Source organism: Tigriopus californicus, chromosome 2, assembly GCF_007210705.1.
Source record: "Tigriopus californicus strain San Diego chromosome 2, Tcal_SD_v2.1, whole genome shotgun sequence".
NCBI classification, from domain to species: Eukaryota; Metazoa; Arthropoda; class Copepoda; order Harpacticoida; family Harpacticidae; genus Tigriopus; species Tigriopus californicus.
This window is the reverse complement of record NC_081441.1, coordinates 12,422,581-12,438,632: the sequence shown is the minus strand read 5'-3', so window position 1 is coordinate 12,438,632 and position 16,052 is coordinate 12,422,581. Positions and strand designations below refer to the sequence as shown.

The following is a 16,052-nucleotide window of genomic DNA, read 5'->3' as shown; positions in this document are numbered from 1 at the left end:
CAAGTGCGTTTGATGTCCCTTTTTATTGGCAGGGCTATCCTCTTTTTTAGAAATCTTTCTTTGCTTCCCACCGCTATTAATCTAGGCTGAAAATAAAGAATGTTAGAACCCGAGAACTTGACATACTTGTAAAACTAAGTGTCTGGGTAAGTTCTCTCCAACAGAAGTGAAAACCAACCGCCGTCATTCGTTGCTTGGAACTCTCCTGTTGCGCCTTGGAAAGTTCTGGCCGGGGCTTCGGGGGAGGCAACCGTCTCATCATATTACAAGATTGAGTGGGATGTGTCTTAGGAATTTGCACTTGAGGAACTGGAATGATAATTTCATACTCTGGCCATTGAACTGTGACACTTGAAGCCGTTGGTAGACGGGTGGACTCCGATGGCTTAACGGTCATTGAGAGCTGTGGTTCTATCGAACTCTGTACAGGTTTTTGACGCCATTCCACAATCTCATCATAGGGCAAGGTGTGCTTACATGGGGTCAAGAGAGTGGAAATGGTTTGATTGATGTCAAACTCCCCCTCCAAACTTATTGATATTAGCCAAAAATCCGGGGCTGATGAGGCAGGGCAGGTACCATCACTGTTGGCTCCATGTATTGCTTGCCAAAGTTTATCTTACACATCAAGAGTAACGCGTTTCTTGGGTCAATTAGCAACAATTGCATAATTGTGGGTGACTTCAACTACCCACTAATTGATGGGTCCACGAACCCTGACCAAACTCCTGCAGACCTACGTTTTAAAATGTGCTTAGACAGTTTGCTCAACCCCTTTTTATGAAGCGTGCTAATGGAGAGTAATTGCTTGATAAGGAGTCGTATTATGGGTTTCTACATCCCCTGACTCTGAAACAACATAAAACATGGGATTCTGGAGATTATCTCACTTCTAAAGGTTGAAACGACATGATCGAATTTCGTCGACGAGGATGAAATGCCACGGAGTCGAAATTGTGTTTAGGATAAAAAGAAACCATTTACGTGGCTTGTGGATCCAAAATGGAGGCAGCTTAATTGTCATGGCCGACGATATTCCGCAGATTCACTAGGTTTATAATCGTCAGTCGCCATCTTTGAACAAGAAATTGGGGTCACCAATATGGCTAGTTAACACGACGAGTTCACCAAAGAGAATGAGGTGGCATGCGGCTCAGCTCAAACAGCTTGGACAGCCACCACAATTTGATGACGTAAACTCAACCTTGCGTAGGCTTGCTGGAGTACCGTTTGGGGACATTTAGGCAAACTCTGGCAGGTTCGTTTGTTTGCTGGTACTATGTCAGTGATGCAAGTTTGGAGCTTCAAACACGTTTTCGAGAAGCTGACCCTTCATTCAAATTACTTTATGAGGAGAGGTCAGTTTCGTTCAAGCTAGTTTGAAACGCCAATTTGCGCATCACTGGCATTGGCAGGCAATTTGTTTGCTGGTACCGACGCTTGCCTAAATGTCCGAATAGGTAGAGATCATCCGCTTTCCAACTTGTGAATCCTCATTCCCGAAGTTGAGGTAATATATAATTGTTAGGTGTGGCGACGAAGCGGGAATATCCCTCAATTGGGACGCCTAGAAATCAGATGGTAAGCCGAGCGAGAGAGCTGCCATCTGACGTCGTAACAAACGAAACAAAACTTGACCTCGCGAACCTATGCCTAGAGCATCTCTAGGCTAAGCTAATTTTCACAGGCAGCCGATTGCGGTCCCTCAAAGGATGAATTTCTATCTTTCAAAACGTGAAACAACAGTTCCCACGGCGGCATATAGTCAAACCTCAATACCATGGAGGTGTGTTAGTTTTAGGCCCACATCATAACTTACAATATCCAAAACATACTGATTTGAAACTGACAATGACTATGATACAGAGAATTACCACATCTTATCCGCATGACCAATCTTGTTGATAGTCTCCAAGGTTAGAATGAGAAGATCGCAAGTATCTGATTAAAATTGCTGCCTCATAACCGAGGCTGATCTTGAGCGCAAACCTCTCCTCTATTCGGACATTAAGGCAAGTGCTGGTACCAGCAAACAAACTTGCCTGCCAATGCCAGTGATTGCAAAATTGGCGTTTCAAACTGGTTTTATCGAAGCTGACTTTCGTCATATAGCAATGCAAAACAAGGGTCCGCTTCTCAAAACGTGTTCGAAGTCCCAAACTTGGATCACTGACACTGGTACCAGCAAACAAACGAACCTGCCAGAGCTTGCCTAAACCTCCCCATTGGACAAACTCATGGATTTCCTTGAAGAAGCTGATCGTCTAGTTTCATCACTCTTCAGCGGGGTAGAGGTAGATAGATCACAAGTAATCACCATCACCAATTTTGACAAGGGCAGAACCAGGAGGGATACATGTAGGTGTGCATGTGCACGCATTCATGTCAAAATGTGCATGGAGAGGTTCAAGATTTTCAAAATCCTGGACTTTTTCCCGCGACATCTTTTGAAGTATTGTGATTTGATCCTTTTCATAGCAGCAGGACTTTGAGAATTTGCTTATTAATCGTATTGAATCTGACATCAGATTGCAAACTAAAGTTGTCTAGTAAAAGGGTATAAGCATGAAAAGCAACCTCTGACGGGCGCAGCCTTCAAGATCCAAGAAACCGTCGACAAAAAGTCGTCGGCAGGAAAAGAGCACGCATTTCACCATAACTGCTACAGGATCATATGTTACAAGCGACAGCTTCTTGGATCTTAAAAGCTGCGCCCATTAGATGTTTCGCTTCTTGTGCTCGTACTCTTCTACTACAGAGCTCTATCTCAAACTATAACGACTACTCGGAAACCAGAAAACCATTGTTAGGTATAGAAGTTCAAATCGAGGGGAAAATCATGAATATTACCATGGCATTATTGAGTCCATAACAGGAAATCCAAATAGAAGTTTTCAAAATCACCTAATTTGTTTTAATTTCGAAAAATCGATGAGACAACCATTGAGCTTTAATCCTAATTGAGAAAAAGAAAATTCTGTCACATTCAGCACCATAACTTGAACCTACCATACGCTAGCTAAGTTCAAGCTTCTTGTAGTATTTTGAATTACAGCATGAGTTGCTACTTGCGTTCTCAATTTGTTCTTCGTTTTGGAGGATGAGTCGTCGATGAAGCGACTCTTTGACTGCCCTGGTTGGGGAAAATGTTCTTTCATTGTTGTAGAGATTGGACGCCATTGTAGACCTAGAGGACTATCGTTTAGAAACCTATTTGAATCTAATGAAATCAATACATTGTTACCAAATTGTTGACGCTAGGCCCTCTAGGAAAGTTTGGGACTAGGTTAGCAAATTAAGAACAACTCGGATAGCTTAAATGGGCAAACCTGCGGTCATTTCCAAAGGTGGAGCCCTTCGCACCTCCAAGGCTTGGGATAGGTTAGCATAGTGCCCCCCTTATACGACACAGAGTTCAGCGCACCATTGCAGTGAATAATCTAACTTCGATTCCATTCCAAAACAATGATTTCACATGGGTCCCAGATCCAAACCAAACACATCTTTGTGAATGAATGTTTCTGCCTTAACGGTTTGTTCTAACGCTTAAGTTACTCTTCAGGCATTATTTACAGCAATCACAGCAACAGTAGATTCAAATTGTGCGTTATGCAATATAAAACTTAAAGAATGGCCAGCACAATGGTGTTAAAAACGTTCAAAGTACGTTTAAAGGTGCGTGAAGGATTACTGATGCCATATAATTAGTAGAACCACAGATTTTTATCTAAATATGTTTGGTTTGGATCTGGGATTAAACAGAATTGAAGTTCAAAATTCAACAAAAGCACAAGAACTGCTCTTCGTTTGGACCGTGACCATGGGCCCGTTTCATTTCTTATAGACTTCTTCACATCAAATTTTATTTTCGGTATGCATCTTGGTATTATAACTAGGGTCTGCCAAAACTTGCCTCTGTATAATGTGCAAATTTTGCAAAAAAAACTTGCAAAACTTGCAGATAAATCTTGGACGTGCAAGTATAATAGCAATATTTGACATTTTTCTGCAATTTATTGTGCAGTTTGAGCCATGTAAGCAAAAAATATTTTCCTATTCTTCTACATTTTGTTTTGCGCTATGTTTGCCTTCCAAATCAGACGAATTGATGCCTACGTTTTGGAAAGTTTATTTGCAAATTCTTGTGAAGTTCGAGATGATTTATTACAAATTTAATGACAATAAATACCATGTTTATCTGAAGTTTGGCCGGCCCTAATTATGACACAACAGAACCACAAAAGTGCAGACAAAACAAAGTTTGAAACTAAGTGTGATGGGTGTTCGATACAATCTGACGTTTCTAACTCATTTGAATCTGTCTTGTTTAAGAAATTGAATCAAATAAAACTTAAAAAAATGAAATTCTGTTTGGACAAAACAACCCATTTGTGTGCTTATAAAGTAAATATATTTTTCTTTTCTCTCAAAAAATTCAAATTTCGAGAGCGGATTTCCTGTTGCCAAATGAAACCAGGTCCAATCCTTTATTCCGTCTGCAATGTTTTGGCTTTGAAGTTGAACTCGACTAGACTAACCTTCCTGACCAGTACTTTCCACCTCAGTTACTTTAAAGTAACCTTTTACGAATGAGTTAATTTACTGGACACCTTCAAAAAGGGAATCGCATGGTCCCTAAAAAGTTATTGCCCAAGTGTACGAAAAATGGTTGAAGACTTGCTATTGGATCCTATGCTCCAATATGGCCAAATCTCACGCCATTAACATGGCTTTCTGTTTAAAATGAATCAAACTTCCCAAATCATAGACAAGCGATGTCAATACTCAGACAATGCAACTTTTAAAATGCGAAATAATCCCTTGAACCCTCTTCCAACGAAGAGGAGAAACAATAAGAACGACAATCTCATCATTGCAATGTGTATTTTTCACATTCATAACAAATTCACAAACCCATTGACTCGAATCACAAGACAAAAATAGGATCATAGCCAACACTATGACAAAACACGTCAACAGCTAAGTTCTTGGAGCGCATATCCATGGCCAGTCTTCTCTTTTCTTGGGGGGGGTTTACGGGTGTAAAGCCGGCTCTCATTCGAGACCTCTTGATTCCGCATGGAATTTCGGCCATGATGGCCTCCGCCATTCTCCGTTTGGAGGCAGCCTGTTTCGCGTTTGCAGGAACGGACCGAGGCTTTGGACGAGGGATCAGTGGTGATTGCGCGATTTGAGGCCGTGGAGCTTCTGGTTGAGGCATTTGAATGACCATCGCAAACTTGGGGACCTCTGTTCCGGAATTGGAACACTTGGCGTGATGGGAGCGGCAGATAGTACATTTATGGATTGAAGTGGTTCCACCTGGCTCTCGAAAGCATCTACAAGATGTTTGGCATCCTTGAGAGGAAAAAAGAGCTTCATAGGGCAAGGGATATTGGCATTGAGCCAAAAGAGCGGTGATGGTTTGGTCGATGGCGTGGTTCATCCTTTCAGGGGCATGGGGATCAGTCAAAGAGTCCTCACGATTGGCCATGATCGGGGGTCAAGGTCAGTTCGAATTTCATCGATACCGACCGTGGATCAAAAGCTGCGTTTAAAAGCTGGTCTTGTGCATCAAGTAGCCATTTCAAGCGTTGTTCTGGTTCATTCTCAGGACTGATAGAAATGGGACCGGGGAAGTCAAAGTCCCTTGCCTTTCGTTGGCAGGAACAACATCTTTCTTGGAGGCTTTGAAAGGTTGAATAAGCATCTGGGCAGTCTTCTTTCCTCCCACTGAATTGAACCATGGCAGATTGATTCATTATTGAGGGTGGATGGTTAGGTTGCCTCGTTGGAAGTACGCCAGCAAAGTTTGATGAAGCTGAAGAGCTGTAGACACCTTACTCAGTTGAAGAACAAATGTGACACTAAATTGTAAAAAATCAGTCGTCTCATCAAGCTTCAAATGAGAACATGACCTAAAAGACCATCATTCTGGGTAATCGAAGCTGATGATGCAGAATGTCATGTCACTGACGATGGAGGGAAGGCTGACATCAATCAAACCCATCTCCACGCTCTTGGCCCAATGCACACCCTTGGTCCTATTACAATGTCTTTTAAGTAAAAAAACGCCAAGCATCAAAAAGTGTCAAGCGTCTGATGGAACCACTGCTCTCAATGGGATGCTTTGCCATCAAGCCCATCCATGTTACCCGAAATTAACCAGTGTTTATAGTGTCCAAGACTCAAGACCAGAAGTGCCCATGTTTCAGATTATCATGCCGGTCCTCAACCGAAGTTCCACGCCACGAACCTTTCAATCTCATTGTTCAAAGAGGTGGTGCCCTTTCCCGAAACCCCGGTCTTTACCGTTCCAGACACATCAGGCGAGTTCCAAGCGGTGCATGGCGGTGTCCATCATGGCCGAAATCCCCAACAAAATGAAGCGGTCACGGATGAGAGCTTGTTCTGCACCTGTTTCAAGCCAACCCCAAGGAAAATAGAAGGCTAAGGATCGCAAGAGAAATCAAATGTGGTAAGATTATTGCTTCTTTTTGTCATAAGCCATTGATAGTGATTTGAGATACATAATGACCATTACCATGTTGCTCATTTATATCTTATGTGATGAGACTGTTTATGAAACGCGGGAAATACACACTTTGAATTTGGACATGCTCATGGTCTCTTTTAGGTATTGGCGATGTATCATATTGTAAGGCCTGTTGATACATCTGGCTTAGAATGGCGTGTGAAAAATCAGTCTTTGTTGTATTTTTTCGGCAAAATGAATTTGAAGCCGCTTGCTGATGACAACATTTCGAATTGACTGAAAACTGATGAAAATTTGACGATTTCAAGCTCCAACGGCATGATGGATTATTGATTTGTCTCTTTATGGCTTCGGTTTCCTGATTTTCCTCTTTCACAAAAGCCGATGTAGGGTTTGTTTCTATTTGTACGAGGCTATGTCACTTAACCGGTACTCCAGGAATAGCTCTTGATATGTTCAAGATAGAGCAAACTTACTTTTATGATTTTTTTGGACATATTCACCTCCAATTTAAAATACATTCTTACATTTTTAACCCAACTCTCAAATGCAAACAAGTGCCCATTCTTTGAGAGCTGTCCTAACACCCCCTGTTATGGCCATTCCAGCTCATTTTGAGACCCAAACTGATGAAATTGCCATAACATAACAAACCCCAATTAAGTGAAATTGCAGCTTCTCATAGGCCTCTTGTAAAAATTTGAAGCATTCGACATCTAATGGGCGCAGCTTTTAAGATCCAAGAAGCCGTCGCTTGTAACAAATGATCCTGTAGCAGTTTTAGGTGACAATGCGTGCTCTTTTCCTGCCGACGACTTTTTGTCGACGGTTTCTTGGATCTTGAAGGCTGCGCCCGTCAGAGGTTGCTTTTCATGCTTATACCCTTTTACTAGACAACTTTAGTTTGCAATCTGATGTCAGATTCAATACGATTAATAAGCAAATTCTCAAAGTCCTGCTGCTATGAAAAGGATCAAATCACAATACTTCAAAAGATGTCGCGGGAAAAAGTCCAGGATTTTGAAAATCTTGAACCTCTCCATGCAACATTTGACATGAATGCGTGCACATGCACACCTACATGTATCCCTCCTGGTTCTGCCTTTGTGAAAATTGGTGATGGTGATTACCTTGTGATCTATCTACCTCTACCCAGCTGAAGAGTGATGAAACTAGACGATCAGCTTCTTCAAGGAAATCCATGAGTTTGTCCAATGGGGAGGTTTAGGCAAGCTCTGGCAGGTTCGTTTGTTTGCTGGTACCAGTGTCAGTGATCCAAGTTTGGGACTTCGAACACGTTTTTGAGAAGCGGACCCTTGTTTTGCATTGCTATATGACGAAAGGTCAGCTTCGATAAAACCAGTTTGAAACGCCAATTTTGCATCACTGGCATTGGCAGGCAAGTTTGTTTGCTGGTACCAGCACTTGCCTTAATGTCCGAATAGAGGAGAGGTTTGCGCTCAAGATCAGCCTCTGGTTATGAGGCAGCAATTTTAATCACGATATCTGCGATCTTCTCATTCTAACCTTGGAGACTATCAACAAGATTGGTCATGCGGATAAGATGTGGTAATTCTCTGTATCATAGTCATTGTCAGTTTCAAATCAGTATGTTTTGGATATTGTAAGTTATGATGTGGGCCTAAAACTAACACACCTCCATGGTATTGAGGTTTGACTATATGCCGCCGTGGGAACTGTTGTTTCACGTTTGTAAAGATAGAAATTCATCCTTTGAGGGACCGCAATCGGCTGCCTGTGAAAATTAGCTTAGCCTAGAAATGCTCTAGGCATAGGTTCGCGAGGTCAAGTTTTGTTTCGTTTGTTACGACGTCAGATGGCAGCTCTCTCGCTCGGCTTACCATCTGATTTCTAGGCGTCCCAATTGAGGGATATTCCCGCTTCGTCGCCACACCTAACAATTATTATTACCTCACCTTCGGGAATGAGGATTCACAAGTTGGAAAGCGGATGATCTCTACCTATTCGGACATTTAGGCAAGCGCTGGTACCAGCAAACAAACTTGCCTGCCAATGTCAGTGATGCAGAATTGGCGTTTCAAACTAGCTTGAACGAAACTGACCTCTCCTCATAAAGTAATTTGAATGAAGGGTCAGCTTCTCGAAAACGTGTTTGAAGCTCCAAACTTGCATCACTGACAATAGTACCAGCAAACAAACGAACCTGCCAGAGTTTGCCTAAATGTCCCCAAACGGTACTCCAGCAAGCCTACGCAAGGTTGAGTTTACGTCATCAAATTGTGGTGGCTGTCCAAGCTGTTTGAGCTGACCCGCATGCCACCTCATTCTCTTTGGTGAACTCGTCGTGTTAACTAGCCATATTGGTGACCCCAATTTCTTGTTCAAAGATGGCGACTGACGATTATAAACCTAGTGAATCTGCCGGGAATATCGTCGGCCATGCACAATTAAGCTGCCTCCATTTTGGATCCACAAGCCACGTAAATGGTTTTTTTTATCCTAAACACAATTTCGACTCCGTGGCATTTCATCCTCGTTGACGAAATTCGATCATGTCGTTTCAACTTTAGAAGTGAGATAATCTCCAGAATCCCATGTTTTATGTTGTTTCAGAGTCAGGGGATGTAGAAACCCATAATACGACTCCTTATCAAGCAATTACTCTCCATTAGCACGCTTCATAAAAAGGGGTTGAGCAAACTGTCTAAGCATTTTAAAACGTAGGTCTGCAGGAGTTTGGTCAGGGTTCTTGACCATCAATTAGTGGGTAGTTGAAGTCACCCACAATTATGCAATTGTTGCTAATTGACCAAAGAAACGCGTTACTCTTGATGTGTAAGATAAACTTTGGCAAGCAATACATGGAGCCAACAGTGATGGTACTTGCCCTGCCTCATCAGCCCGGATTTTTGGCTAATATCAATAAGTTTGGAGGGGAGTTTAGACATCAATCAAACCATTTCCACTCTCTTGACCCCATGTAAGCACACCTTGCCCTATGATGAGATTGTGGAATGGCGTCAAAACACTGTACAGAGTTCATGATGAACAACAGCTCTCAATGACCGTTAAGCCATCGGAGTCCACCCGTCTACCAACGGCTTCAAGTGTCAAGTTCAATGGCCAGATTATGAAATTATCATTCCAGTTCCTCAAGTGCAAATTCCTAAGACACCATCCCACTCAATCTTGTAATATGATGAGACGGTTGCCTCCCCGAAGCCCCGGCCAGAACTTTCCAAGGCGCAACAGGAGAGTTCCAAGCAACGAATGACGCGGTTGGTTTCACTTCTGTTGGAGAGAACTTACCCAGACACTTAGTTTTACAAGTATGTCAAGTTCTCGGGTTCTAACATTCTTTATTTTCAGCCTAGATTAATAGCGGTGGGAAGCAAAGAAAGATTTCTAAAAAAAGAGGATAGCCCTGCCAAATAAAAGGGACATCAAACGCACTTGTGTGCCAAATTTTCCATTCCATATCTCTTCCATCCGTTTGAAGTCGGTGAAGGTTCTTTTACTCATAGTGGAGTCACTTTACCATCGGCTCTCAAGGTACAAAGTGCTCCAGATCCATAAGAAAATATACCATTGTTTGAGATTGTCATTCAGATGCCTCATTCAGCCTGTGCAAAGCGTCGAATGGCGGCCATTAAGGCGGAAATCCCAACAGATACCGCCTTTTTGGCCAGCCCGAATGACCTTAGGAACAATTTGGACATCAAACAAACGACTTTTGGCTCAGTGTAAATATCCTTTGCCTCAAGAAGTGCTCAGTCCAGTGAGCGATGACATCTGGGAACCAAAAGCCGTGGAGCGCCAAGTGGAACCACCTCAGCCAATTGTTGCCCTACCATCGGCTCTCGAGGTACAAGGTGTAACAGATCCAGGAGAAAATGTACCATTGTTTGAGATTGTCATTCAGATGCCTCGACATGAAAGCCGCCGCCTCCTCAAACTTCAAGAGTTCAAGCTCGCCATTTGAAGAGGAGAGAGCCTCCTCGCAAGTCGCGCGATTGGTGTCTTCCAAGGTGCAACAGGCCAGTTCGAAGCGGTGAATGGCGGCCATCATGGCAGCAATCCCGGACGGCATGAAACGGTCCCGAATGCGAGCTGGATCTGCGCCGGTCAGACCACCCCCAAAGAAGAGAGAAATCTAGGGCAAGAATCAATTAAGAATGTGCTCAAGCTAGTCGAATATATTCATATCTCCTTGTTGACAAGATAAAATCAAAAAGTTTTGTTCAGATATTATCCGAGATAAGTTCATGCTCAACATGCTAATATTATTATCAAATGCTATTTTTGTCAAGCACAGTAAAGATATGTGAAAAATAAAAGTCCTTAACCAAGAACGGAGCAATATTTTATTTCTAAATGTCACTTAAGAGATGAATAATAGCAGATGATTAGTAGGGGTCCAAAAGATAATTTTTAGAGGTTCAATTAAGTTTTTAACTATAGGGATGTGTAAAGTACAAGCTCTGATTTTTAAGTGCAAGAATTACCATCATTGCAATTCATCCTGTCTCTCTTTAAATTTTCATTTACAAATTTGGACACCCTTAAAAGACATTATAAACAATTATGTCAAAGCAATTAAACCCGACACTTCTTTTGCTGAAGCTGTCATTTCAAGGCAAGTCAAAAAGATATGGAAACGGGATGAAAAAAAAAATAATTTGTCCAATCCAATATGTGTTCACAAGTCAAAAGCGTGGAGACGTTTCTGGTTCCATAATTCTGGGTACATTCTCCAATTTGAGATTAATAAGTCGTAACCGACGTGAATAACTTCTTTGACCTTTGTTGAATTGCCGATTTCATAATCTGTTACATCAGCTTTCCAACGTGTGCCCACCACAATGGTTTTCGCTTGTTATCTACTGTCCCACAGTGGTCTGCGCGCATTCGTCCTTCCTATTTATTGTCCATTTGAAGTCCTCGTCGCCTCCACCTCCTCCTCGTCACGGCAGAGCCTACTGCCGCTTCCGTGTGTCACCCAAAAGTGTAATTTTACCCTTGAACACCACCCTCAATCAATTCCGGAAACGCTTTCATGCAGAGCTTTTACCTAGTCTCCATCCGAAAAGGAAATGAACGAAAGAACGGAAATCAGTTGTAGAAGGTGATGTAGTATTACGAGTACTTCTCAATAATCAGCTTCCATGAGGATGCTGGAAGAAAGTTGCGAACCACTTCTGCATTATTGACTCCATTCTGAAACTGAAACTGCATATTTGTAGACTCGATGCAACATAAAATCAAGACCATTTCAAGAAAAATTTCAGCGCAAGAGCTAATTATAGAATTGACGTAATTATTAGGCCAAGACGGTGTATGTAGAGATGTCTATTTTACATGAGGATCAAAGCTTGATTCCAGTATTGCCATCATCAGCTGTGTCCTAGCTGAAATCTATGCGGGAGGGAACTACCATAATCATAAATATACTCCCTCTCCCTCTCATAGTTCGAACTCGTGACGACTTGAACATTAAATGATATAAAGATAAGACATCAACTTGGTATGTCGGTTGAGTTGTCATTTCGGGGTTTTGCTCTTCTTTTCCCTCCTTTGCTTACAACTTCCCCAATCACATGGCTGCGCCGGTCATTCATCATACGTCGAATGGAGCATGAAAATTACGTTTGCTTCGACGCAACATTGAATTTGACTTTGAAAGTGGAGGACGAGGGTCTCCTGAGGGGTCTAGAACATTTGGTTCAGAGTTGGTCAAACCAAATAGCGCTCAATTCGGGCTTCATTGTGGCATAATTTTTCTGAGCTGCAGTTAATGAGCACGATCCACATTGAACCTTTCCCTTGCCGTCAATGGAACGCTTGGGTTGAATCAGTGCAAATCCAAGACCGGGCAGCCGTGACGCATCCGTCAACAACTGGGCTTGGAGCAACGGGTCAAGGGGTGTGCGACGGCTGGAGACGCCAATAATGATTTTGCCTTGCAGAATTCAGCTTTGTGTTCCGGTAGCCAGAGCCATGCTGAGGACTTCTTTAGAAGTTCCCTCATTGTGACCGTGGTATGTTGAAGGTCAGGTACCAATGCTCTTTTTGATTGGCCAGACCAAGGAAGGATTTCAGGTCGGACAGTGACTTGGGAGTGGGGAACGAGACCAAGGCGGACAACTTGTTAGGGTCTAGTCTCATTCCAGAGGAAGGTAGGTAAATCCGACGTACTTGACTGATTGTCCAATTTCGAATTTGCTGATCCAACTCATAGGAGCAACAAGTGGTCCATATTTTCGGTCTAGCAAGAGAAATGCGCATAGGAATGGCGATTCCTCATCCAGCGGGATTTGGAAATACCCATGGACGGCATCAAGTTTGGCGAACCAATAGCTTTGCGGCTATATGAATATTTACCTTTTTTGACGACATCTTTGCTTAAATAGAGACATATCTCAAACAAAGCAATTCTGTTCAGGGACTCTCTATTAAGGAAACGTCACGCCACATCGAGTGCCGCCAACTAAGGCCAACAATGAAATGTACTGTATTGCTTTTGTACGCACTTCTTGAGTAATGTGGAAATGTTTCGATGCTCTTCAGAATATTATACATTACATGAAGTATTTCATGAGGTCCTGACAGTTTAGCAATTTTTCTAGCTTTTGAAGAGGATACGGAATCCCCTCCATGCTTTCAACTCTGACGAACTTTAAAGATCAAATGATGAACTGCGTAAATCCTTTCAAATTTTGACATGTTTTACTTCACAGTTCCAATTTTGCTCCATAAGTATGAACTATTTGTAAGCCAACATGTTGGGCCTAATATCTGTAATAGGTTGAGTTGTCCATTGGGTCAAGTTGTCCGCTGGGTCGAGTTGTCTTGGGTCGAGTTGTCCTGGAACCCTATGATTCCCCCCAGCTGCCAGAAGGGAAAAATAAACATAGTTGTTTGCTATCTAAAGCAAGAAGACACGTCTTCCCTCCTTCCCCTTGGCACACTTCATAACAGTTAATTAATTAGCTCTTGTGTTGATTTGAATTCTATTCTATGTACATCAACCATGTAGTCAACAATGTATTGCTTATCATCTGAGAAGCATACAATATGCAACCCATAGTCTTCTTGACCACGGATTCACATATTGGTCGTGTTGTTGGGCCTGGTCGGAGCTAGAAATGAAGTAAAATGGCAAAGTGCGATTCCAAGCAATCATCAATAGCATTGTGCGAAAGCGGCCACTGTTTTCTGCTGCTCTTGGGGATTTGCCTTTATTAGACAGAGGTTCATTCATACGTGATTCTGACCAAGCCGAGGCATTCCATTCGTTGCAACTTTAAAGGACTCATTCTCTTGCTTGTCAGTCTGTTGTTGCAATGAAGATGAAAAAGCAAAACCTTGATCCTGTTCATGTTTTCAAAATGTGTTACATATCTTTTAGACCTTGTCTGATGAACAAATGTCTCATGTTAAGGAACAATGCGCTTTTGCAAACCGTTTTTGCGTACCTTGTACTATTATTAAATCTAAAAGTAAAGGTTGGTACCTTGAATCCACGCAAAACATCAGTCTGCCGAAAACTGTTGGTTTAAAATATACATTTTTTAAACCCCACGATTTGACTTGGTCAGTTTTATAACGTCCCAACCGTGGAAATGTGCCAAAAAATAAGTATGAACCCATGAAAATTTGCGATTTGACGCAATAGTATGTTTGATGGTTGCTTGGAGGTACCACGTTAACATTCTTTGGAGAGTCTGAAATCGCTAAGATACTCAAATTGAAATGTTCATGGTTAACATTAAACTCACACTTCACAATAATAACCATTGTTGATAAACCCCCAAACTGATCCACTCCCTGATTTGACAGATTAGCGCGTGCCTCTTCCCAAATGAGCGTTGAAAATCCTAATCCTCGATTCTGACCGTTTCCCTCAGGAATCTTGCACCTCCATCAAACGCTTCCCGTCGATCCATATGGCAGTTACCAATTGAAATGCTAATGGCGGACGTTTAAGTTCAAATCTCTGGTACTTTTAGACTTCCGATAACCAAAACCTCCATTTGCATAAATGAAAAAAAACAGATCAAAGTATACTGAAAAATTTGCTTTAACACCTCAACTATGCTTAAATGCAGAACGAAATAGGCAAACAGATACATATCATAAATACTGGCCAAATAACAAATAAAAGTTCCGTCTTTAAGTGGTATGTTGTCTTTTACTCTTCAAAGATGATTTTTTTTCTCCAAAGTAGAGATTTATCAATTCTATTTTACTAGCAACGGTTTTCAGCGGTGTAAAGTTCCCTCTGCGGCCCGCAAAGGAAACCAAACGCCACCATTGATAATAATAATCTTCATTGCGAATCTTGGTCATGTCATGGTGTAAAAATAACTATAAAATAAAATCTGATGTTTAGACATTATACAATGGTTGTTTATACAACAAGAAAAATGTCAAGAAGGTAAAGTAATTGTGAGCAATAGGGCTCAAAATGGATTATGAAGATCGAGAAATGAATCCGAGTGACATGAAAGGGGAGGAGCGTCGGGATCCAGAGTTGCTCATTCTGAGCTGTATGCAGCGCTCGCCGTTCAAGCGTTTTGCTCCATTTGGGCCCGTAAGTCCAATCCCGTCTTCTCCGAGAGCGCAACTGAGAGAAGCGAAATAGGACACTTCCTATTGGCCGACTGCAAACATCGGCAACGCCCACATCACCTTCATTTCGCCGCGTTCAACTTGATTGAGTTCAGGGATTTTTAGTAAGGGTAGGTGGGAGTGCCCTACGGTATTTCGGAAGAAAAGAAAGAAGAGAAACGACTTTTCTGCAAGGAAAGCAACTTTTAAGCTCGCAGGATTTAGACCTAACAAGCCATTGTAGTGCCTCATAAATGAAATAGTCATTTTTCAAAAAATGGTGCAAACTTTTGAAAAGGTTGTCAAATCGTTTACAACTGTCCGGGATCGAGTCCTTTCAGAGGCTTAACTCGCACTTCTTTATTTTCACTCAAATCCAGGTCCAAATTAGTAGTGGTAAAAGACAATGACTGTAGTAAATTGATTTGTGTCCATCTTCTTACACAATGTCTGGCATCCTTTGCGTCCAACAAAAAACTAGAAAAACGGGCCAAGAGTCAGAGTATAATGAAAGACTAGATGGAGCTCTTTACTGGACTAGAATACACCCATTTTCAATATCAGAAAAAGGAAAGATTTTTACCCTTGTTGAAGCTTAAATAGCTTGAAGTGCCATATCAAGTTACTCAAAACATATTAAGATGTAAGTTTTGAAAATTGGTCTCAATTATTTTAGAATGACCAGGTGTGCTCCCATTTTTCACTGAATAAGCTTTTGAAAATTGTAGGTTTTTTAATAATTTCAGTCAAGTCTGTTTTTATGTGGGCAAAAACGAAAAGAAACCTGTGCATTTTGAGCAAGAAAAATGGCACGACAAGTTTGAGATGTTCCTCTGAAATCTAATGCTCATAAAAGGCACGAAATAATACGCAATTTGAAAGACACAATGCTCGGTGAATTGCCTTAGTTGTAGAGTTAGGCAACAACTTCCAAAGCACACCTAATGGGTAGCATGACTACCAA

General features: G+C 41.8%; 1 protein-coding gene across 1 annotated transcript in view; it reads left to right on the top strand.

Moving 5' to 3' along the window:
• LOC131893334 (uncharacterized) overlaps positions 1–10,533 on the top strand; it is a 39,920-nt gene extending 29,387 nt beyond the window's left edge. Inside the window, exons 3-4 of the mRNA XM_059243334.1 lie at positions 10,088–10,221; positions 10,401–10,533. Coding sequence (XP_059099317.1) covers positions 10,088–10,221; positions 10,401–10,533 — 267 coding nt within the window. The remainder of the gene's footprint in view (positions 1–10,087; positions 10,222–10,400) is intronic.
• Positions 10,534–16,052: the final 5,519 nt, after the last annotated feature.